This window comes from Rissa tridactyla, chromosome 7, assembly GCF_028500815.1.
Source record: "Rissa tridactyla isolate bRisTri1 chromosome 7, bRisTri1.patW.cur.20221130, whole genome shotgun sequence".
NCBI classification, from domain to species: Eukaryota; Metazoa; Chordata; class Aves; order Charadriiformes; family Laridae; genus Rissa; species Rissa tridactyla.
In genome coordinates this window covers 46,344,282-46,369,688 of record NC_071472.1, presented here as the reverse complement: position 1 = coordinate 46,369,688, position 25,407 = coordinate 46,344,282, and the positions used below count along the sequence as shown (strand labels likewise).

General features: G+C 42.8%; 1 protein-coding gene across 6 annotated transcripts in view; it reads left to right on the top strand.

Moving 5' to 3' along the window:
- AUTS2 (activator of transcription and developmental regulator AUTS2) overlaps positions 1 to 25,407 on the top strand; it is a 798,248-nt gene that overhangs the window by 350,228 nt on the left and 422,613 nt on the right. For all 6 annotated transcript variants that reach the window (XM_054210341.1, XM_054210344.1, XM_054210343.1 and 3 more), the window contains 2 exons: positions 12,294 to 12,395; positions 21,288 to 21,323. In XM_054210341.1, coding sequence (XP_054066316.1) covers positions 12,294 to 12,395; positions 21,288 to 21,323 — 138 coding nt within the window. The remainder of the gene's footprint in view (positions 1 to 12,293; positions 12,396 to 21,287; positions 21,324 to 25,407) is intronic.

The window sequence follows — 25,407 nt, the reverse complement described above, 5'->3', positions numbered from 1 at the left end:
TTCCCTCTCTGTTGAGGCTGCCAACACAAGGGCTGATAACACTGGCTGGCAGAAGGATTTTCTGGAAACGACACTGGTTTTGGACTTGGATTGAGGCAACCAGCTCATCAAATCTATCAAACATTAAATCACCTTTGGTCAGTGTTGACAGGGGACAGACTCCGAAGATGTACCAGGAGATTTTTTGACATTTGCAAATAGGAGGACTCATTATTTCAATTGGCAGAAGTAGTCCAAGGTGAAAGCACAGTGCTGCAATGTATTTTACATTATTTCTCAGGATGAGAGAGAGGAAGAGAGGTGAGCAGGAAAAAAAAAATAGCCAAAAATAATGCAGAGCAAAAACCCAACAACAAGCTGGTATTGTTAGGAGTTTGAAGACATTCTGAGGTTTTCAAACCAGCTGCAGCTCTTATGATGTTATTCCAGGGCAAAAATTCAACAAGATTTAAGACATTAAGTTAAACTGTGGTTTAAGGATGTAATTCTTCAGTGTTTCTTTTCCTGGTAGTGCCTGACTCCTTGCCACCCCTTCCCACCATCGTCTCCTTCATCGTGCCAAAGCAAAGAACTGATCTGGGTTAGGAGCAATCCAGGAAACAAGAAAAAAAACAAAAACCTGGTCATTTCTAACCTGGCTCAGTTCCCTGCAAAGCCCCGGTGCTGTTTGCAGCCGTATAGCCTGGGGAGTCTCTGAGGCCTGGGGAGAAGCTGCCCCGGAGCAGGTGGATAACAGCAGGGTCCGACTCTTTGAGCAGAAGGGATCCTGTGAAACTACGGCCACAGGTACAGGAAAATTGTGACTCATTAGTGGCAAACGTTACAGAGCAGCACCCAGGACTGCTGGCAACCCGTGCGCAGCCCGACATGCTGAAATACCTTATTTTGTTCAAAGAGTTTCCCTCCAAAGAGGGTGGAGCGTGTAACACAAAGGTTCCTCTAAGTGGCAACTTGCCATCTATCAGAAGCTAATCCAGATTTAAACAATTTATACAACAGTTCCTCCCTTTGCGTTTCTCCTGAGTTATTTGTGATGACTAGCTTCTCTTCATCTCTAAACTCATCCCCACATCAATGACAGCTGCTAATGAATTCAGAGGGTTCATTCCCTTCCCTTCTGTGCTTCTTCAAATAGATTTTCATTGCCAGATACTTCAGCTCCCCTTTCCTGCTAACAAATTGGTGCTGAGGTATATTATTATGACTTTTGCTTCTATCATTCAAGCAAGGGGAAAATACAATATGTATAGACGTGAGTTATATGTCAAAATGCTTTTACTCCCCTACCCCCCCTCCCCTTCACATTATTAAATTATAGAGAAATACTATCATAATAGCCTCTTGGCCAAGTCACAGAGAGCAGAGTTATGGTTCCCTTGATAAATTGCAAAACATTATTAAGTTTTGCTCTCCGGACTGAGAGTATTGGCATAAAAGGACATCAACCACAGTCATATTGGTCTTGATTGCTGCTTAATTGCTGCTTGTTTGTGTTAGAGATCATGTGGTTTGATTGATCTTGCCCTGCTTTTGTCATTATAGTTACAACTTCCTAGTTTTCTCCTTGTACAGAGACCACAGGATGACTTTTAAATCTTGAATTATTTATATGGCTGGCCAGTTAAACGGCTTAAAATAGTATTATATTTTTAAGCCAATAGCTCAACCTTCAAATCATTATTTATGCAACCAAGTTATTAAATATTTATTCTGGGCTTATATCGAACTATGAAATAACAGAGCTCTTTTAAGTAAACAGTGGCAAACATCTTGAGGTCCATCCATGAATACTGATATTTCCTCCTCCAAGACATTTATTTACTTCTGTAATATTAACCGGGTGTCAGGTTAGTGGTCTGCATTGAGGGGAAAAAAGGATTATGGTAGCTATGACTTAATTCAAGCAAGTAAATCCTGTCACTCCGGTCTTTTTCAGGCTCCGTTCATGGAGCTGCTTCACATCCTTGGATGTTCCCAAAAGGTCTCATCCCATCTTGCATGTCCCCTGAGCATAAGGAGCAACCATCCTGTGGATGAAATTCTACAGAAACTACATTGGGTTTATGTTTCCCCTCATTAAAATAGATGGAGGCTCTTTAGCCAAATTCACAGAGAGCTGTAGAGCTGCAGTGCTGTTAAGTTTTTCGACCTGGCCTGTTTGCTTTTTGTTCCATCACATGATTCATTTTATCTTCTTAGATACTTAAGCGTTCTTCCAGTAAGTTATACATTTCCAAGTCAAACAGGGGCCAAGCAGAGTCCTTAGGGAGTTGGATGTCAGGCACTCTAGGCTAAATGGGACAATATTTCTGTTCTTCTCTCCGCTTTCCGGAGATTCAGAGTAAAGGCAGGGTGTTTGCCTCTGCTTTGCTACCTCACCCGACCTTTCCCGTACAACAGAAGTGAGAGCTCCTCGGAGGTGCAGAGCTGAGACTGGGGCAGAGTCCCTGAGGCCACCAGCTGGACCCTGTGCCTCTCACCACTGAAGCAAGAGCTGGTAACGGTCTGACAAGAAGGATCTGGAAAGCCATCGTAGCCAAGTGCTCTGAAATAGGCTATTCTTACCCGGAATGTTGGGGTAAGACTGCCAACTTGGTTCTCTGTTTTTGAAATGAGCCAGCCTAAATGAAACCACAAAACCCAGTCCCCGCAACCTGGTCTAGTGGGAGGTGTCCCTGCTGATGCAGGGGGTTGGAACTGGGTGATCTTTAAGGTCCCTTCCAACCCAAACCATTCTATGATTCTATGAATACGCACACGCTGCCCCGTGGAGGGGATTCCCAGGACTCGGTGGCGGGTATGCAGCTGTATGACCATGGAACCTCCAGTCTGGTTTGGGAACACACAAAGCAGAAGCAAGATGTGTAGATGGTGTAAAATGGTCATCACTCAGCTGAACAAGCACGCAGGACTTGTGCCGTATACGGATCAGAATGTGAATGGATGTGTATCCATGCGGACAAGGATGGTACACTTGTACGAGGTGGGAATAGACACTAAAGCAGCTTTACTTCAGAGGTGGTTTTTAGCAGTACAAAGGCTGGTTTCACCAACACAGAGCCCAAGGAGAGCCCTGGAAAGGCAGGGTGGGCTACAAACAAGCTCAGCAGCGGGACTGAGCGAATACTGTGAGGGACCGACGGGTTCCCCCCATTGCCAGCGCCCGGCCTGCCCCCTGGCAGAGCAGCCGGACCTTCACTCTTTATCCCTCTGCCGCAGGGTCTGTGCTGCGGGAGCGGCTTGGGGAGATTGATTGGTACAATGGAGTGCTTTGCAAGGTGTAATTTTAAAGGCCGTATTTCTCACTGTGCAACCATCAAAATGCAAAGGGTCAGAAGCAGCCTATATTTTTTTGCAATTCAGCTTTTAAAGTGTGCTGAAATACGTTTCATTTGTTGCAATTGCCAACAGCTTGCTGTTTCATACCGCTCTTAACAGGAGCTGGGGAACAGAGCAAGTCTGTTACACTTTATATGTTGTATAATGTATGTATGGTTCTGGGTGTGATGAGTTTATGCCAAATTTGTCTTTGATTTCTGTATAAACAGCACAGAAAAAATGATGGGCTGCATTCTCTGTGTAACTCAGATAAAATAGAGCTACAGAGCTCCTTCAGAGTACCTTCTGTGAGCTGTGTATCTAAGGTTGCCCGAGCATATAAGGAAGGAGAAGAGGATCTGGAAATAAATGCCCGTTCTCTTTACCCCCCGCCCCTGCTTTGGCAAGGATGCTGTTTATTCTTAGCCTGTGTTGCTTCTGCTGCTGCTACTCTGAGCAGAACAGGATCACTTGGTGGTTCTGTAATAACAATGCTAAATAGCCACGTTCTCCCCAGGAGAAGAGGGGTGTAGCTCTGTTTCCTGCAGTAGGATCTCCCCCATTTAAGGCGGCGGAGGACGAGTTCCTCTGCTGCGATGCATTGAGCAAGTGCAGCAGCAGGCTCGGGATCAGCTCACAGGCAGCAGGAAATGACCATCAGTGCTTTAGAATAAGTAAGTTAAAGACACCCTTGTTCTGTATCATAGAGCTAATTAGGAAATTGCTTATAGTTATGTGTTCAAGTTCTATTAGATTTAGATTTTTTTGGTCAACAGGAAATTGGAACAATATATATGTATGTTTATTCTTGTTTTTCATAAAAAGAATTTTTGAACAGGAAAATTACTCCTCAGTAGAGGCAGGAAGAAAATAAAGGATAAAACGTTGTCTTTGTCGGTCTACTTCACTTTTACCATACAGGTCCGCAAAATAAAGCTTCGTATTCTGGTAGGGATGTCAGTTCCCAGGATGATGGCATGTAGGCCCTGATCCTCAGCAGCTGACAGTTTCTTGGAGCGTGTGCGTTGGTTGCTTTAAGATTAAATATCAAGACATACACAGATAGCCTCTCCTAATGTTTTATTGTATCTCTTAGGTAACAAGTTTTTTCTTTCCCGGTGTGAAAAATGTCTTTGTATTAATACTGTTCAGAGTCCACACACGGTGTGAGTTCTTTTTCCGTATTTACTGCCTGAACTTGTGTACTGTAAATATTCTTCCTTCTCATTATCTCTCCTCTGATTTGCTTTCCTTGTGCTGCTCCTCTGTTTAGCCAGTCAGGCAGATGTCGTGGTGGTCAGCACGGCTTTGTCAGACATGCAGTGTAGAGGTCCTGCTCCAGGTTCACAGCTGCTGTGCTGAACCATCTTTAAAGCGTTGGGTGACATGTAAGCGCTGCATAAGTATTATTTGTCTAACTTATGTTAGTAGCAAGATAGAATTAAATGGAAGTATTTAGATGACAGCTGTTAATCATGATTTAAATCACAAGTAACAAGCCTTGATTTACATTGTTGTTTTTTTCTTGCTATGCGGTTCTCCTTTTCTTTGTTTTCATACAGCCAGATTTGTTCTCAATCATTGATAAAATGTTTTCTTTGCAATCGAATATTCAGTCCTACGTGAAATCTGGTGTTGCTCTTTTCCGATTGATGGAAGACACTTCACGTGTGTGTGTTTGCTTGGGCAGGGCAGGGACTGGCTCCTTAGGTTGTGTTTGTGCAGTACTTACAAAGCGGATGCTGCTGGTGTGCCTGTGGGTCTGCGTAGCACGGCCAAGGCTGTAGTTCAGTGCTGTTGGGATGTATGTGTGTGAAAGCTGAACTGACCAGAAAAGTTAAAGACATTTTCTTATTTATTCTAGATATGATTTAAAAAACAGCAGCTTTTAACTGAACAATGTTTAACTCGCCACCCCACAATCCACCTATGTTATATTTCTGATTTCTATACTCAATTATTCCATTCTTTAAAACCCATTACACTTCAACGCGAATTGTCATTTTTTGAAATCAAAGTTAGCAGATTATAAGGGAAAAATATGTTTCATTTAAGGGCAAAATGATGCTACAATACATATTTTAATTCGCTGATGATTTTTCCACCCTGCTGAGTGGGTGGGGGTTAGTGGGAGCTGTACTTACCTTTTTGGCCCGAGGAAGACATTAAAACCAGTCTCCTCAGAGCACGTGGTGACGTTCACGTTAGAAAAAAAAACAATGGGTAAAAGCATTCAGGGCGTTGGTTGGGTCAGCTCCACAGCTGGGTGCTGGACATGCTCCCAATGCTGAACTGTGCATCAACTTCAGAGGCATCCTGATGCTAAAGAGGTTTCAGTGGTCCATCCCTTTCCCATCACCTCACCTCACACCAGCATGTGCTGCTGCCCGCCACTCTGGCTCCCTCCCCACACCTATGGCTCACACACCATTGCCGGGAGCTGTAAGGATGCAGCCCAACATGGTGCCAAGGAGCACCCTGTGACCGCATGGGATTGGAGTGGGAACAGGCTCTCCCACCACTACCCATGCACCCTCCCTCCTGCTGATGTGCCGTGAGCCAGACTCCTCCTGCGTGACGAGCCCTGAAGAAACAGTGATAAATTCACTGAAAAGTAAATTCATGCTGAGGTAGTGCAGCCTGTTAACCAGCATCTCACTGGGTTCAGCTGGGCTTCGTTTTTTCTCACAGGCTGAACTGGTCACTGCTTCCTGGCCTTTGGCCACCTGGAGCAGCCTGCAGTCATCATCGACTGCCTGATTTGCCGGTGCTTCTGCCGAGGCCCATGTGTGCAGCATTTGGGAAAAGTATATGACTGCCAGTAGCAACAAAAATTCACATCTTCAGAGCCTAGCTTGAGCCTGGGCTCCTGGGAAGAGCCCAGAGAATAAGTGGAGGCAAGCTCTGCATATATGAGGGAGCAGGTAGAAATGTCTTTGTACTGTGTAGGGCTGTCGCCCTGGTCAGGACGAACTACTGTCGTGGGTTTGGGACTGGGCTGTACCTGTTCAGGCTTTCTGGAGTCAGCAAGCATTGCTAACAGAGCACGTATGAGTCTATTCACCAGCTGATCTGAGCTAGAGAATATATTCACCCAGGTAGGAGCTGGATCAGAAGAGTTTCGGACTGTCTTGCCCTTGCAAAAGCTGTATAAATAAAGAATGACAGGCAGAACTGAAAGCCTAAAACTCCCCTCCCCACAGCAGGGTTATGCCATCCCTTGAGGAGCAGGTGGCCTCTTCCTCTAGGACTCTGGTAAAGGCTTAGCTTGCTGGCTGCGCTATAATAGGGAGAAGTGTTAGTATTCATAACTTTAAAGTATAATGTAGTGAAATAATCCTTTAATTCCATATGGTGTGGAAACTCAGGCGCCTCGAAACTATACCATAGATTTACTGCTGCCAAATGGTATGGCGTTTTAAATTAAAATATATTAAAAAAAAAAAAAAAAAGCTTGGAAGAGCCGTATTAGGGTGTTTCTGACAAGATATATAAGCTCTGTGAAAAAGGCTTTTGCTAAATTCTCAGTAGGTTTATTTATTTTGCTTTTTGTTACTTGCTAACCAGGCACTGCTACTATGGAATTATCTAAAGTGGCTTAGGGATCCAGCAAAGCAAACTGCAGTCCTGAGAGGATGATGCTCCCTGTAGTCTGGGGCTCAGCTGCCTTTTCATCCTCCCTTATGCCTCTTAACATGATCCACTATCTCTGTCCTTCATTCTTTTCCTTTCTGAGACAAAAGGCAAGAGAGAGCCATGTTGTTATGGGTTATCCTTAGGAGTGTTTTATGGCTTACGCCCCCCATCCTTTCATTTCACAGAAATGTCTGACTAATGTAGTAACTATAGCACTATTCCTGCAGATCTGTCCTACTCCTAAGCCTGCATATTTAGGTCGACTTTACCCTTTGAATTTGAATGGCAGAAGGAAGGATAGCAGAGAGGTACTTTCCCTGGACACAACTGAATATTCAGTTTGCACTTTCGCTGTCACAAAATAGGGCTGAATATTTCCCTGGGGCAAAAACAGTTACATTAGATTTCAAGTCACCTGAAAAGCCCTCCATGCCCTGAAAGAAGAGTTGCGCTTAGAGTTTACTATTACAGCAGTTTCACGTTGATGTTTTAGCATCTTTTTTGGTTTATTCATAATCTGAGCAGTTTCTGGCCAGTTTCTTTGTGACCTTTAAGCCTGAGCTAGTCTCTCTCTTTTTTCTTCATCAAATGGTCACTGTTAGGGTTGCATATCTTAAGCTTCTCCTTCTCCACTCCCAGCGCTATTTCGGTAACCCTCTCACGCTTTGTGTCCCTCGCGGCAGCTCCAGTTCTCCGTCTATTTTGCGTGACTCTGCAGGGCAGCGCAGGGTGATACGTCTGACGTTTTTTGGCTCGGTTTATGAGCAGCTGGGTGCTTTTCACCAAAGCACGGTGTGGTGAGTTTTCTGTGGCGAAGGACAACCCCGCACCCAGCCGCTCTCTCACACTCCCCACCTCAACAGGCCAGAGGGAGGGAAAAAGAAAAGGTGGAAAAGCTTGTGAGGTGAGATAAAGACAGGGAGATCACCAATTACCGTTGTAGGCAAAACAGCCTTGAGTTGGGGAAAACTATTTTAATTTATTGCTGATTAAAATAGATTTGAACAGGGAGAAACAAAACAAAACTTGAAACACCACCTTCTCCGCGCGGCTCACCCTCACTGCCTTCTTCCTCAGCGTGGCGCAGGGGCTGGGGGTTGTGGTCTCTCTGCGACAGCTCCTTTCCCTGCTCCACAGGGGTCCCTCCCACGGGGGGCAACTCCTTGAGGAAAAACCTGCTCCAGTATGGGGTCTCCGGGGGCCACGGTTCCTTCAGGGAATATCCACCGTCTCCGCCGGGCGCGGTGGAACCTCTGCTCGACCCTGGCGCGCCTCCTCCCCTCCTCGTCCCTCACCTGGCTCTTCGCAGGGTGTCCGCTCGCTTCCCTTCCCCTCATGCCTCAGTGCTCTGGCATTTTTACCCTCTCGTAAACTCGCTTTCTTTCGGAGGGGTGCCGCCAGCTGCAGGGAGGGCTCAGCCCTGCTGGGTGGGGGGGGCATAGCAGAACCGGCTGGAACCGGCGGGAACGGGCGGGAACCTGCAGGGCAGCGCCGGCCTCTCCTCACAGAGGGTCCTGCTGCCCGTGGAGGGAAGAGCCAAAGCACTCAGGCTTCACACCGCTCGTGCCTGTACAAAAGGGAAGAATGAAAATGCAGGTGAGCGCGGGTGTTTTCAGGGCTTTTTTGTGTTTTCAACGCACTTTGGCAGTTGGAGCCACCCCACCGTGAGAAACTGTTGTTGCCCCCAGAGCAGTGAGTGGGATTGCCAGGTCCTGTAGCGTGCGATGTACTCTGCAATCACCCACTGGGAAACTCTCCCTGATTAAAAAAAACCCCAGCTCTAAATAGGCCAGTTTTGGAGAGCAGGGAAGACCTGTTGTTTTTCTTACTTTTTGGGGAGGGAAACGTGTGTGGTGAAGAATCAGAAATAAAACCCATTGCTGAGTCCCAGCCCAGCGCTTCAGCCAGCAGCCGGCCTTCCGGATCTGCTTTTTTCCTTTTCCTTTCTTTCTTTTAATAGAAAAAGTGTAGCTATCTAGTTAACTAGTTCTGCGTAACTTTGAGTATCCTCCAATAGATTTAAAGGCATTACAAAATAATAGGTTCTGTAGTACAATAAAAGATTTCCAGAAATACGACGCGATGATGCTAAGAATGACCAAAAACTAGAGAAGTGTTGGAGATGTGGGTGTGCACCAGGGTCCCGGTCCTCTGCCATTCAGCCTGGGCAAACAGGCTCGGGTCGCTGATTATCATTTTTTTTACATGTAACCCGTCTCTCACACCCAGGGAATCTTTGGGGCTGTGCAAGTTCGTTGGGAGTCAGAGACACTCTGCGTTTTCAGGGGTGTGTGCTTTCAGTCCAGAAAATGTCTGTATTTCCTCTTTGACAGACCTTTTAGAAGGATCCCTACATGGATAAATTCACACCCATTGTCCAGTGAAAGTGTGGAGTCAAATGTGCTTTTTGCAAATCCTTCTTTGTTCCTCGCTTGGTGCAAAGTAGAAGAGTAACGGCCGTGTTAACGCGGGAAGGTCTTCAGCGAGACACTTGAGTAGACAACATGGGAGTTTCATGCTTTTTGCATGGGGCAGCTGGACAGAAATGATACAGGAACAAGAGTTGTCAATGTTGCACTTCATATTTTTTCCAAGGACAATTGCATTTTCGAGGGGAAGCTGATTTTAGGGTTCCCATGTGCCCCAGAGTAATGCACCGAACGCATGCAGTGTATCTAAAGATCCAGTCTTTTATTTGCAAACTTTTTTTAGCAGCACCAAATTATTAAACGTCGGTTTAATTTTAAGTGGTTGAATCTGTGCAAGTAGATCAAAATGAACCATTGCCTATCCGTATTAAGCGTTCTCATGTGCGTTTGTGTGTAACTTTAGGTTCTTAAAAGAAGACAATGGGCACATTTCCATGCTTTATTTTTTTAATTTAGCACAGATTGATGGGTTTTGGCATAAAATGTAAACCCTCAACAGTTTGGCACATGGAGAAACTCAACTTGGAAAAAAAGAAAGGAAAATATGGAAAGCTTATAAATCTTAACTTGGACATACTTCTGAGTTTGCTGTCTAGTCTATGTAGTTCACTTTGTTCCTACAGAGTTTCAGGCTCAGATATCTTGGTCATATTCTCTTACTCCTTCTAAACTGTGTCTAGAAAAATGACACCTGCTGGGTTTTTCTTTTCTTCTCTTTAAAGAGCTGAAATTTGCAATGTAGAAGTATAAAAATTACGCTGTTATAACTAACGTATGAAAATTGTGTGCAAGATAAGTTGAGGTTCTAAAAATAAAATCTGAGACTCGAAAAAAATTCTTCAGGCCCCAGTTACAATGAGAGTTTTTCCATCGTTGAGAGGATGTTGACGAAAGGCTGCATCAGGGAAATTTGATCCATTTTCCTTTGGGTTGTTAAATTTTAAACCTGGGACCATAAAATTACAGTACCCAGTGGTCCTAGATAAGATCTGTGAGTTATATATGAAGTGTAAGACTTCTTGAATTCGTTATCCTCCCCTCCGCCTCCAAAAAATGCGACCTAGATCTATTAGATCTGACTGATAAACCATTCCATTTGAAATAAAAATCTTTTTACTTGAGAATTTCTGGCTGAGCTGCGGAATATTTAGTTTGTTTATTAAGTTATAAGTGTTTGACAAATAGCTCTACATCTTACATTTTCTTTGAGCTGAGAGTACACCTGTGCCATTCTTTGCGGTTGTGCTCATGCATTGCAACTCAATTGTGTGTCTGAGCCTGTCGTTTTGTGTACTTTCTCCTTCCTTTATTCTGACTGATAGAGATCACACAAAACTGCCTTTTACTAATGAGGGGAATAAGGGATGAAGGTGACACATACCAAACTTGCAGATGTGATTTGCTTTTGTAGTGACAGGGAGAAACTGATGATAACCATTCGGGTGAGAATGCTTTGTGCACTCCCTTGGTGAACCTGAGAGAGGAGAGCAGTGTATACGGGTGTGAACGTATATCTGGGAAATAGAGCAGCAATGTATGTCTTGTGTGCATGTGCCAATAGAAGAGAATGTGTGTGCATTTTTGTGTGTGCTTGTGCAGCATGTTTCTGGGAGAACTGGAAAAAAATGAGGAGAGAGGGAGAAGAAAGGGGGGAAAAAGTTGGCGGAGAGAGTTCACGGAGGAGGAACTTTTCGTCTCCAGTCATGAAATGGTGATGAGTGTGATTATCTATTTCTGTACAGTCTAAAGAGAAATTACTATGAATGTATTAATAATCAGAATAAGTTAGGAGGAGTTGTTTGTTATATGAATACCGGTAAGTGTAGTAGGTGTCTCATAAAATACTTCATTAGGTACCTTGCCGAGTATTTTCTCTGCATTTGCCTCTGCTGCCAGTATTTACATATGCGATTTTAAATCTACATTTCTGAAATTGACTTTTTGCCAGTATTAACCTCAGGAGTAACCAGTCTTCACAGAAAATCAGTCCAAACAAAGCATCAACAAGGCTAAACCAAAATTTTAATACATTCAAGCAAAATATAGGGAAAGATACGTTAAAAGAAATATATACTTTTTCATCATTGCAGTAGATGTAGCTCATATCTGCCTCTTGCTGTATATACGTTTATGTGCTTGCGGACATGTGTGTAATGTATGTGTATGGTAAACGTTCATTTCAGTACGCTGCTGTTGTAACATGTTGACCTGCACAATCCACAGCATAAGAGAAAGCAGATGTGTTCTCAATTGTATTGAAAATATAGTTCGTGATTTTTTGCTATTTTTTATTTATTACAATGCCAGTAAAGTTCATTAAAGCTGCTTTGAAAGGCAAAAGCAATCTTATACCTATTAAGTAGGTGACGTTGTTTCATGAACATTGAAGTTAGTCATTGAGGTTAGTATCCGGTGATGATGTTGGGGGCTATTCCAGCAAAAGGCCTCCCCGGAGCGATGGCCGCTCCTTCCCCTAGGGAGATTTCCATTGACCCTGGATTCTCAATACTCTTCTGCTGTGATGAGGGAGGGATTCATTCTGCATGTGCTTTGTGTGATGGTAACTGCATCTATGGCATAAATAACTTGAGAAGTCTAGAAGTTCCCAAAATAAAGGTCTTAAGCTGTGATTTCCTTGGGACATGAATGTTGCCTCCTTCTACCTGCAGGGTCTCGGCCCTCACGCAAGCTGTCGTGCGTGTGAGCTTGCTTTGCTCTCTCTGCATTCATGGTCTCGCTGAGATGCTGTCTTGGCACCAAGGCTGCACCATGCCGGCGGCAGTGCTGCAAGCACCATGTAAACCCTGCTTTGTGTAGATGTGAGGTTGGGTTAAAGAAGAGCAGTGGACAAGGGGACTTACCCGAACCAGGCTAAACTCTTGCTCTCTTTGTTTTTTCTCTTTCCTGCAGCTCAAGCCAGGTCAAAACAGTTGCCGAGACAGTGACAGTGAAAGCGCCAGTGGGGAATCGAAAGGTTTCCGTCGAAGTAGCTCTCGGGAAAGACTCAGTGACGTAAGTAAATCTCCTGCAGCCAAATACTGCTCTGATTAACCCCTGGTGTAGTTTTCTGAGGGGTGTAAGTCATAACAGGATTTAGTTTCTGGGATGGTTTGTTGCTAAAAGCCCCTTCCCTTTAGGGGGTTGGGAGAGGAAGAGGTAACTTAGGTCTCCTGCCCCAGTTCAGTAAACTTCTTGTTTGGTACAATGTCTGTCTGTGTGAAAACACTCATTCATTTTGAAATAGTTGAAGGCCATTTAATGAAGTTAAAATGTTCTGCATAGTTGAGAAGTGAGATGGCCTCTTTTTACCCCAACTCGGTAAGGAAAAGAATGTATTTCTTTGGGCTAAATACTGTGTTTATGAAAAGTATTAAGAGTGCCTAGAGAGACTCAGCTAATTTATATATAATGAATTGATATAACATGGCCAACAATAGCATAAGCTCTGCCTTTATTGCTCTACCTAAACTGCTGTGGAAGGTCCTAAGATGGCAGCTCTGCAGAGGATGTTTTTCTCCATTGAAGAATGCTGGCCGTTCACTGAACGACACGCATGAGTTATTCGGACATATGAATGACTACAGAAATCTTGCTGTTGCTGCAATTAGATTATTATTTATTATGTGTACCATCACAATCCTTGAGTGTTTTATTCATGACTCTGGGTCCTCTGTGCTACATGCTTTACAACAAAGATTATAAAGACAGCCCTGTCCCAAAAGAGTATCTAAATCGGGGATTTTGTAGATCAGATCCTTTGCTGGTAAAAGCATGGATAGCTACATCAGTCAGACCAGTTTGTATCAGCCAGCAATCTGGCCCTACTTTTAACTAACCCACGTTTTGGAAATGGGGATTTTATTGATAGCATGTCCATGTAGATTTGGATGACAGATACCAGATGGTGTCCTCTACAGGCCAATCCAATAAAACTGAATTGAGCAGACATTAAAAGAAATACCTTTGAAAAGGATACATTTCGTTGTGCGGATTTAAGCCTGAAGGCACACAGCTAGTAATTTTTGCTGAATTGTGCGTATCACTGGAACAGCCGCCTGATAGGTTTTTTTTCTGTGAAGGTGTGAAATCTGTAGCACGCCCTTTCCTCATCCCTTTGTGACATTATTTTAGAGGTCCATTCCTACCCCAGAGCCAACCTTTATGGGTACATTAAGATAGACACTTCAGAGCCCGCCCTTCATAGCTGTCAGGTGAGGTCAGTCTCAGGGCTGTAAGATATCTTTGGAAGAGGAGAGTGAAACCAGAGAAGATAGTAAGTAAATGCTCTGTGCAGGTAGCAGCGGATGGCAGCTGACCATCAGCCTGTCACCGTTGCCATCCTAGCTTGCTCAGAGCCCTGCGGCAGCTGAGAAGTCACTGCAATGAACTTCACAATTACACAGCACCTTCCAGCAAAAAATTTCACAGCTCCTTACAAACATGGTTTTAATTTAGCCTTGTCACTCCCTTGCAATGTACTCACTGGAGAGCTCTGAGGCTTATGTGAGCTTCCCAGCAGCTCATATCATTGCAGTGCCAGACCTGGCAGTGAGAGCAGAGTCCTGCTTCCCCTTCCGCCAATCAAATCCAGTTTTTCTCTGATGTTTTTACAATACTTTCCCTTTATAGAATCATAGAGTCATAGAATAGTTTGGGTTGGAAAGGACCTTTAAAGGTCACCTAGGCCAACACCCCTGCAATGACCAGGGACATCTTCAACTAGATTAGGTTGCTCAGAGCCCCGTCCAACCTGACCTTGAATGTTTCCATCTGCTACCTCTCTGGACAACCAGTTCCAGTGTTTCACCACCCTCATTCCATGTCTTTCCTGTGCTGGGGACCCCAGAGCTGGATGCAGTGCTCCAGGTGGGGTCTCACGAGAGCAGAGTAGAGGGGCAGAACCCCCCTCCCTCGCCCCGCTGGCCATGCTGTTTTTGATGCAGCCCAGGATGTGGTTGGCTTTCTGGGTGGCAAGCTCACATTGCTGGCTCACGTCCAGCTTTTCATCCACGAGGACCCCCAACTCCTTCTCTGCAGGGCTGCTCTCCATCCCTTCATCCCCCAGCCTGTGCTGATACCAGGGGTTGCCTGGACCCAGGTACAGGACCCTGCACTTGGCCTTGTTGAACCTCATGAGGTTCATACAGGCCCAATTCTCGAGCTTGGCCAGGTCCCTCTGGATGGCATCCTGTCCCTCAGGTGTGTCAGCTGCACCCTCAGCTTAGTGTCATCTTTTTCTTGGCACTATGGCGAATTAATAGGAAGTGGAGAGCCAATATAGCTTCCCTAGTGCACCTGAGAGAGGTCATAGGGATTCACAGGTTGCTCAAAAGGAACATTACGTAAATATATATGAAAATGTATATTTTAAAATGTTATACATAATTTATGTTTTGCTTAATAAGTAAGTTCCTTTATGCTTTGGTAATTCATTGCAATACAAGCATGTCCCTTTGTGGTCTGGCGTTGCCAGTTCAGCTGAGATTTGAGAGAGAACTCTCATCTTGCCTGAGTGTGTGGTGGCTTTTCCCACACTCTTTCAGTTGAGAGAAGTAAATACTGTTCTGCATTTCTCTCTCTCCCAAAGACAAACACCCCCTGTTTTTAAATGGGCCTTACAAAGTCGTAGTGTGATACTTCCACTTCCAGCTATGGGTGAGCCCGCCTTGAACTGTCCGCTTATGCGCAAAGATGCATCAAGAGTTTCAGAAGGTTATTTTCAATGATATCTTTTAAAGGAGTGAGTTTTCTAATGATACCTACCAATTACTGTCCAGAAAAAACTACAGACTGAAGAGTAAGTTTTCTCTGAAGATCCTTTTCTGTTTTACGACTGTTTTCTCAGAAAAAATAAGCACGAAGTTGTGTGCTCAACAGAAGATAGAACTAAAATACAAAATACTGCAGGCAGATTAACCCTGAGGTCAGAAGGCAAATTTTGGACATGAAATGTAATGGATCTCCACCGACGTAGCCTGACAGCATTGTAAGATTAAGCATGGCTACTGCATGGAAATACGTATAATGAAAGAAGTGCATATACTCTAGGTGAATGATCAATTTTCAAATCCCTAGTTGTAAGCAAGCTGTTGAAACAGAAATGTTAGCTTTGTGAGCTTTAACGCGGAGCCAAAGTGATAGCTTAGTGACAGATGCAGAATGAGGGAGATAGAATAATGAATATCCAGTTGCAAACTGACATGTCAGTGGCTTCATTCCCTCTCCTGTCAGATATCTTTCAACTCTGCATATTGTAAACGTACCTACAGTCCTTGGATAACACAGATTGATGCGAAGTGTGTTTACAAGGGATGACTCCTTTCCAGGCTAATGAGATCCAAGCAGGTAATTTGCAGCATTTGCGAGAGAGGTGGTCAAAAATGAAAAGAAGATAATTCAATGAAAAGACCATGTTAAACAGGAGACTTTTCTCATAATGAGGCTTGAAATAGCATCAGACAGTAGGAAGAGGAATATCCTATGTTCTTGTCAGAGGCAATGCAGTGAGACTGATTTCCATCAACTCTTTTCTTTGTCCTCATCTCGCACACATGTACACACACGCACACACCCCTCTGTGAGAGAACATAATTAGCAGCGAACTTGACCTCTGCTAGATTAGGGATAATGATTGCTCGAATGCTCCATTGCAAGCGTTTGACAGTGCCCTAATACATCTCCCCGTTTGAATTTCATAAACCCATTGCTCTCTGCCTTTCTCCCCTATATAGTATTTTTTGGAATGACAACTTGTTTTTTCCTTTATGGACAGAGGTAGCTCCAGGGGCCTAAAAGAGAGAAATTGGAGAGCTGCTCCTCCTTTATATATAGGGTGCTGTAGTCAGTTTAATCTCATCAAAATCTTGCCAGTAGTAGAATTCATTTTGTTGAGATTTTGCTTGGAGACAAGATGGCAGCGCTTTCTCTTTTCCTCAGCTTGGAGCTCAGTCAACTTGTTTTCCTTATCTTTCCGTATGTATTTATTTTTAATTGAGTCTTCCCACTTTGGAATACATGGGGTACTTTTTAGGCAGGTTTTACAAAGCAGCCAGGAGATTACTTGAGGAAAATGGGAGAATTACAGCTAAGCTGGACGGTAAATGCACAGAGTATTCAGGGGTTCAGCCACCTCTTTGCTAATCAAAAACAAATCAAAAAACTTGATTTCTTTGGTGCACATGCCTAAATTCTTGATCTGCCACAGAACCGAAGCTCACACTCGGCTGTAGATCATTGCTAGGCTTGTTAAAATCTGATGTCTGTGAAATGGCCCTTGCTCATCGTTTCGGTAATGACGATGCAGTGGCAGCGTGAGCCTGCACTGATGGGAGAGGGCTGACAAGCTGCTTCGGGCACCCTCAGCCCTGCTGCTGCTCCTGGTGTGGGTTGGAGGCTTTCAGCAAGGGGATGAATAGTAAAAGGCTCTCACGTGTGGTTGTCATCGGTTGGGAAGCAGCACAGGTCTTCCACTCTTCCTGCACAAAAGAAGCATGGACTGCCTGTCCTCTGCCGGCTTTTTCTGAACAAGGCATCGCAAACTGGGAGAAAGAGTTGGCACCTTCCTGTCTAGAATATTGGTCCAATTCTTGAATAGGTAGTGGGACAGGAATCTTTCCATTTGTCCCCTACGTTAAAGGTCTTGTCTTGGGCTCTCATCAAAGCTGATACACTATTTCATGAGTGCTTCCCTCTCCCCAGTGCACTGTAGCTGTGTGCTCCTACTGCATTGTGTATTTTGTGCTTGAGAAGAGGTTACAGTGAGGTATCAATGAGGAGTAAGTCTGGAGTGCCCTGCCCACCAGGTCTTTTGCTGTCTGTCTTCTTTTGAGAAGAAAGGTGTCTACACCCCCAGCAGTGTAATCCTGCGGACAGCTCATGGTTTTGGCCTCAAATATGGGATATTTTCAGTTCTCTGTCTCCCATTCCTCCCACCTATGTGCTGAGCCCAAAGAAAGACAAATTGAGGAATGGTCTTTGGGTTATGTGAGCTGAAATCCGTAGTACTTTTCCTTCTCCAGAATATCCCCGGTAATCTTGGCTGTATCTAAAGTGGAATAACACCAGCAAAGCTCTGTGTGTGTTTGTGTATGTGTGTGCCAGAAGCTGATCAGCTGCAGTGGCTCCTTCTTTGTATGTGTGTATGTGTGTGTGAGGGTGTGTATGTGTGTGTTTGTGTGTCTAAGGTTGGGTGCTTAAATGCTTTGTTGCATTATGTTAATTCCTCGGCAGTGCAATCAAATTCATGTCGTAATTAAAGCTGTCAGTTGGAAGGCAAGCCAATCGCCAAGAAAACACAGCATAACAAATGAAGTGAAATGATTCTGCGTGTAGCTATACAATGCTTCGCCAGGCATGAAATTAAATAAGTAATTTGATGTTGACATCAGAAATTGAAATGATACCCACTGTTCCTTCATTCAGTCAGACCTGCATAAACAATAGCCAGAACAAATATGTACAACACAGTCTTTCTCCCCACCCAGCTCCCCAAGTAATGCACAATATATATGCAAAATGGGTATAACTGTGCCTTCCAAGACCTCAAGGATGTAATTTTCTTTGGTACACAATAAACTAATGCTTACACGAGGGTTACTACATTTTTGCTCCTGGGCCAAAAGTTCTTTCCTTTAAGAAAGGAAGGAAAAAAAAAAGGGGGGGGGAGCAGAAGGAAAATAACAAAACCAAAACCCTGTTAATTTTAAGCAAGTGCCTTGCATTTTGCTGATGGGCATCTGATGCAGGCTTCTGCTGGTGGTTGTGTGAATATCGAATATTATATCTAATGTTAAATTTTGCAAAGGGTTTCGGAAAGTGAAACCATTACCTCTATTATAGGCACACTTTATATAAGAGATGTAGAACCATCCAGTGCAGGATCACGACTCAGCATGGGCTTGTAAAGATGCTGCATACACAGTATCTCATTCATCAGTTGATACCAAGGCTGGGCACTGGGTAGTAGGATCCTTTCGCTATTGGGAGTTATCAAAAAAGGTGAGAAGCTGTCTTCTTGCATAGCCCTTGCTTCAGCCTATATGCTCTGTCAACACACAGTTCACAACACAGCTGACTTAGTCATTCATGCATGTGCAATACAGTCTTTCTGACTTCAATTAAAAAGAGTTTGCAAACTGTACTATCCATATGCAGCATGCAATGTGTGAAGGGCTATATTTCCATCCAGCAAACTCGGATTCCCTGAAAATGCACAGTTGTTTCTTTTCAGTGAAAGTCATTTGATTGCTATGTTTCGACTGTCCTCCCATAGCCATTGCAGCATTGCTTTTGAAGGAATGGAAATACTCAGTGGGAAATATTTTGTTTGCTTATTCTTTTTTCTTCCTTTTTATTGTTTTGTTTTGATACTTGATCCTTCCAAAACTTGGAATAAAAAGGAGACAAAAATTACACACAGATGCAGAATGCAAACTTTGGAGCTTTCAGCCTGTAAAGTAAGTTTTAAAAAATTGTGAGTGAAAGAGTGGGAATCGATTGGCATCTGTACGTAGCTTAAACTAAAGCGGTTATAATGATTGCACGTGTTGTACTTTGTGGGTAGATCTCTAGCTTAAATTAAAAGAATTTAAATGGCATGAAGCAGAAAGCAGAATGAGTAAAGCGAAAGGCAGTATATGTGATGTACTTTACCAGGAAAGTAAATGCATAAGGTACTAAACTGGAGAGTGCTGAAATGGGCTCTCTACCAGGTGTAGAGCCTGGTGTCTCCCTAGGTGTTGCAGGGCTGCAGTCCCTGGGCTGCAGTGGCTCCCAAACCCACGGTATGTGGCCCATGGAGGGGACTTGATAGCTGGGAGCAGTAGCCGGGCCACGCGATGACTGGGGCTGTGGCAGTTACCAGGTTATTCCCGGCTGCACGGTCAGGGGGACATAGAGGAAAGCAGAGCAGTCGGGCTGAGCTCAGGGGCCTCGTGGCCGTGTGTTCCCAAATCTGCCCTGCCAACTCCTCTGCACCACAGTGTGATGCTGCTGCAGAGGCGCTTTCAGGGGCATCATCCCTCGGACCAGGTGGGTCTTGCTGTGGAGGATGGCGGTAGAGGGAGCTTGAGGCCCCAGAGCAGCCAGAGTGGGCCCAGAAAGACTTAGGAATTTATTTATTTCTGTAGAGCTCCCTTTGCACTCTGATAACCAAATCTGTAGACTGCAGATCTCGAGTCCTACAGTGGCCACAACATATAAGATAGACAGTATTAAGGGTCAGGAACCACATACATACCTTCCAAATTTCTGTAGCAGTTTTGTTCATTCATATAAGATGTCCCATCAGGGTTTGTTGATTTTATATTGGTATCCTTATGACTATCAAGGTGATTTCCTCTTGTGAAGTCTTTAACTTCTAATGGCTTAAACAAGAAGGCCTTCCCTAAAGGTATATAACCTCTCTAAACCTCTTTGATTTTTTTGATTTTTTGCAATGAATTTTGTCAGTGTTAATTTTAAATTTCTTGGCACAATCTACTTCTGCCGTGACGAGTTCAGTAAAAAGATACCATCAGCCCCTTGTGGGGGTTTATTTTCTTTTATGTCAGTGCTGCACTCCACGATCAGAAATCGAGAGAATTTGCTGTGAGGGTACCCTACAATAGTGTCTCAGAACAGGGACGACAGTGATGCAAATTCCTCACCTTTCCAATGGTTTGCCAAGGCCCCCGTGCAGTTCCTGATAATCACTGAGCTGTGTCATTGCTGAAATTGAGGTTGCGGTAAGGAAGAGAAACGGGAATTGAGCTGTAGGAGCTGAAGACTGGTCATGTGGACTACCCACCGCGCACTGGAGAATTATCCTCTGCGTTTTGCTTCCTTGGCCATTGACTAGCCTGTCTTGAAGTGTTGCAGGTGATAGGGCCGTAGCGTTGGGAACTGTTCACCCTTTAACGTAACAGCCAGTGACCTGGATTAGGACTGAGATGTTTAGGTCTCTCACCATGTCTCTAAGAGAACCTGCTGTGTAATCCCCATTGCTTAGATGAAAAACTAATGAAACAAACCTCTTTATCTCCTTAATTCCTGTGAATGTAGAGGTTGTGATCGTGTCCCACTTAAACTGAATATCGTGATGCGTTTTTTTAAGCATTTAAACCTTTTGATTATTTTCCATGGTAGTAATATTAGTTTTAATTCTTTTTATGTGTTTCGGTTTTGAAATCCGTTTCACACTGTAGATGTTTGTTTTTTCTTTTCTTTTTTAAATCCTTGGTTTCTCAAACAGTGTGCCCATCCAAATGGGAAATTGTAGTGACTGTGTTCTCCAGAAAATGGTACATTGACTGAAGCGGCTTCTCTGTGCCCACGCGTTCTTTACATTTCAGACTACTAATTATGTTTACAAAATGTCTCATTTTAGAAAAGCACTATGTGTGTACTAACCAGGGCCTTTCGGGAATAAATTGGCAAACAGGTCATACACTGAAAAAGTCATCCAAACCCACCGGGCTTTTTGTTTTGAAGTCAGTCTACGTTTTTTTCTTTTCCCCCTCCCGCCTGCCCCTTTGTGGCCACAAAGCTGAGTAGCTGGAGTCCAGGGCATTGAATGTCAGCATGTCAGGGAGGCTGGTTGATGAGTGTCTGTTTAGTCTCAGTGCAGGGCGAAATGCCATCATTAATTCATTACCCAGCTGCCTGTCAAATAAATTGGCAATTACGTCCACTGCAGAAGCTTGGAATTCAGTAAATAGCACGTTACCATCTCAGAGTCGTTGAGAGATGTAAAGGGAAAAATTAAGCAACACCGTGTTTGTTTCAGTAGCAGATGACAAGGGGCAGCACATTGGTGCTGTGATGTAGTGATGAAAAGCTTGGAAAGGGCTGGTAATGAGCTATGTGGATTGGAACGTGTTAAAAACCATCACTGACTTTCCACTTTGTCTTTGTGTTTTATTGCAGAGCTCAGCTCCTTCCAGCTTGGGAACAGGCTACTTTGTAAGTGTATCTCAACTTTAACACATGTGCCTCTGAACAGCATAGCGTTACTCCTGAAACGAAACTGCCTTATTATATGGAAACAAGCATAAATAACCAATCTCAGTCTGCCCAATAGGTTAACTTCTCTTTTTCTATTCCTTCCTCCACGAAGGCATTGTAAGTAATGTTTCAGATATGGTGGTCAATGTTTTCCTGAACTAATCAAGTGTCATATTAATTACTACATAAATTCCAACGGTATTTAATTTACACAATTATAGCAAATAAAATGAAGCATGGTCTTACCAGCTCTCTAATGTGAGATGGTAGGATCTTGATTTCCCCTTGTACCAATTCCCATTGATTCATAGACTTTAAAGAGCCCATTACGGCAGTCTTGTCTCATCTCCTGTGTACCACAGTCCAGAGAACGTGGCACAGTGACTTCTACCTGTTGGTTAAAAAGCCCCATGTCTCACAGATGATCTTGGAAAACACAGCCAGAATTGTGCTTATTCTAGATTTACATTTTACATCGTGAGAAGACGATCAGGCCCCAGCTGGTTTTATAATTGATCAAGCTTTTTTTATTGTTTATTTGCATGCCCCTTTATTGATTTAACATTCTATATTCATAATTTTCTATCTGTTTAGTCCCACATTCATGAATACACTTTTCACTTGCACAGATAAGTTTGGGAGTAAAAAGTTTTCCAGTCAATCCAATGCACTCTTTATTTTGCTCCAAGATTTGTATTTAAATTGCTCATACCCTGTGTTTCACTTGTAACGTAAGCTATATTCTCCAAGCGTGTCTTTTCTGCCTTTATAATATCTGTTGGAGAAATAGAGCATTATGTATGTCCAAAAACAGGTGGGTAAAATGCAGTGAGACTTTTCCTATAGCATAGCTCTATATAGTTAATAGTGTAATCAAAGCCTGCTTCTATCTTGTCATCAAACTCTGGGGAGAAGAAAACTATATAGTATTCGATTACATGATGGAAAAACTTTGTGGCTCTCTTATCAGATTCCCAGAGTAATTTTCTTCCGTTAGTACATGGTGAAATTTAGTCTTTTTTCATAGAGGTCTGTGATCCTATAAGAAAGTTATGGGATTAAACTGTGTACGTGTGACCTCACATGTAAAGTGTAAAATGTGAGCACAAAAATTGCCTAATACCTGGAGCAATGCCGTGTCCTGCTGGATTTACATCGGACTTCTGCACAAACTGAATGTTCGCACTTCTGCCAGTGGTAATATCTGAAAAGAGCATTATCCATTGAAAAAAGTTTTGTGGTAGTTTTTCTAATTATACCAAAGCCCAAATCAGTGTAAGGTAAGTTGTGAAACAGGAAAAAGCTGGTTTCCTTTTTTTCAGCACTTCCCCTCTTTTGTGTCCTATGTATTTTTAAGAGGGAGGGAAAAATAATATCAGATGGCTCAACGTTTATTTTGCTTAATGACCAGAACTTGAATATCTTTCCATAGTTCAGAGCAAATTGCTTTTCTTTGTCTGGGCACTTAAAATTCAAATCATATGAACATATACAGACATGCTCTGGAATGGGACAAATATAATATGGGATGGAAAGCTTTAACATATATAAATAAGCCTTGTTCTCCTTATAGCGGGAGCTGAATATGCGTGGTTTAAGAACAATGTTCAGCTTCATCTTTAGGAAGCAGAGGTAACAGAAGAAAAGCCATCTGCTGTTCTCTTGCACCATACTGTCTGTGGGTTGGTCCAGTAAAATGAAATCTGGAAGGTGTCAACATCCCCTATGCTCCAGCAAAAAAGCTTGAAAGTTTCCAGTTCTCCCGAGTAAGGGATTCAGTAACAAGAAGAAGCTTGACATCTTCCAGTGCCAATGTATTGGCACTTTAAATCATACTAATTTGGATCTGTGTAGGTGGGGGAGGCATCCCTTATTATGTTCCATTAATATGATATGTTTAACTGCACTGTTTCTTATGAATAGTCATAGTAAGAAGATTTCTTTAACTTGCTTTCTCTTTCTTCACTAATAGCTGAATAGATAGAAAACGTCCTTCAGTTTCTCTCTTAAAGTCATTTTTATACTTAGTCTTGAATGAAACGTGGAGAGTTTTTTCCTCCCTTTTCACTTCGGAAAATTGTTTTTAGGATTATCTTGCTTATTGTTTTAAAAAAGTCTGTACCCTTATTAACTTACATGGAGCAAATAAAACCCAGATGTGTTTTGCGGTACCAGACAATGAGAAAAATGCTCCAGAATGATCCAATTAGCATGTGTTTCTGATAAATGTAATTATTGTATTATCAAAGTGCAAAAGAATATGCACTTGAATTGACTTTTTTCCAAATCTTTTAACTAGAAAAGACTGTTAGTTTTTGTCTTCAGTGTTAACCCAGAACATCAAAACAAGGGTCATTGGCCTCAAATAAAACAACAATGGGTTTTAGTTTAATAGATAATAATAAAGCTTTTGCCTGTGGAAATGATCGATCAATATATGTTGTACTTTGGACTACAAAATATCACATATTGTAGCACACCAAAGGAAACATGGGCAACCAGGTAAGTTAACACGGACTAACAGTAGACTCGCTGTCCGGGCACACCTACTACAGAAAGCAGAAACACAGACAGAAGGTTTTATTCAGGAATGAATGAACACTGAGGTATGGATTAAGTCGCTTATATTTACTGTTTAAATCCAAGTATTAATGGAATCTCTGTGTGTTTAGGCCATGTTACCTAGCATGCACATAATGGAGATAATATTGGTGGGACTTGGAATCTCCTTTAAGAACCATGCTTATGCCAGGGACTTGGGTTTGATGGGTGGAGGGTCATGTGTCTGCAATGTTTGTGGGTGCGGTGCATGCTACAACAAAGCAAAAATTGCTTTTGGATCATTTTATTCTATAGAGAGCCTCCTGAGGTCTCTGAGAGTTTAAGGAAATGTTTATAAAACTGACACTTCCCAGCGTCAAAATCATTTTTCTAATATCTGTATGATAGTTCCAACCTAATAATTGATTATGCGCTTCCAGTAGTAGTGGGGAAGGCTGAAATCTTACCTAGTTTTATGCTATAACTAGGTAAATTTCCAAATGGCAAAGTTGGAGACTGGATTCTTATGTTCTCGTTGCCCCTACGTTGGTGCTTCTTGAAAAGCAATAGGTAAAGGAAAAATTCCCATACACTGGGGAAGGCATTTGTACTGCCTGCTTTGACAGCCCACCCTAGCTATGAAGTCATTGGTTGGGAATCTCCATCAAAGGATTCAGCCTAGCCCACATCTAACCAGAATGATCAGAACCGCCATGGATAAAACAGACTTTCTAATTAGATACCTTTAGCAAAGCAGGATACGTGCAAGTAACCACTGAATGAGTGTTAATGATGCAAAGTTGTTGAGGAGCAGCAAGTGCCTCTACAAGCTTTTTTCTGTTAAGAACAACTTATCTTCTACTTCTTTCATAAGTGCTAGTATGTTCAGTAGATTTTGGGAAAAGCCATTTTTCATTGCTGCTGGAATCTGTTTGACCTGTCTTGACACTCCTTGTCAGAGTGGACACTTTCCTATCCTTTTTACATATTCAGTAGTTAGAAGAGACAAAGGTAAAAATCATTCTAATTCTCCTCGTAAGCCTTTTGTACTGGCCTGACTTTATTGTTTTCTATGGGGTCATGTGAAAAAAGATTTGGATGTGCTGTTAGTTTTGGTGTGCCCTAAGAAATCATAACTAAATATTTCCTGGAAAATCTCCCAGTTGTCTTTGATATTTTTTGCATTGCAAATTGTCATTGTCTCTCATCAAAGATAGATTATAAGGTAGATTACATCTCATCGAGAAGTCAGATCAGATAATTGGAAAGTAGTTAGAATTTTAGGAAAAAAACCCACCTTTTCAGGTTTAAAAGAAAAGTTATTTGAATTATGTGAATTTTTAACATTGTCCCTCTGTCTATGATTTCAGGAGGTTGAGAGAGGTGTTTTAGAATGATTGGAGTTTGAGTAATAGTAAAAACTTTTTCTCTTCTCTGACAAGAAAGAATGATTTTTGCTAGTTTTCTTTGTGTATCTTGCAACTAACCAAATTCGCATTAA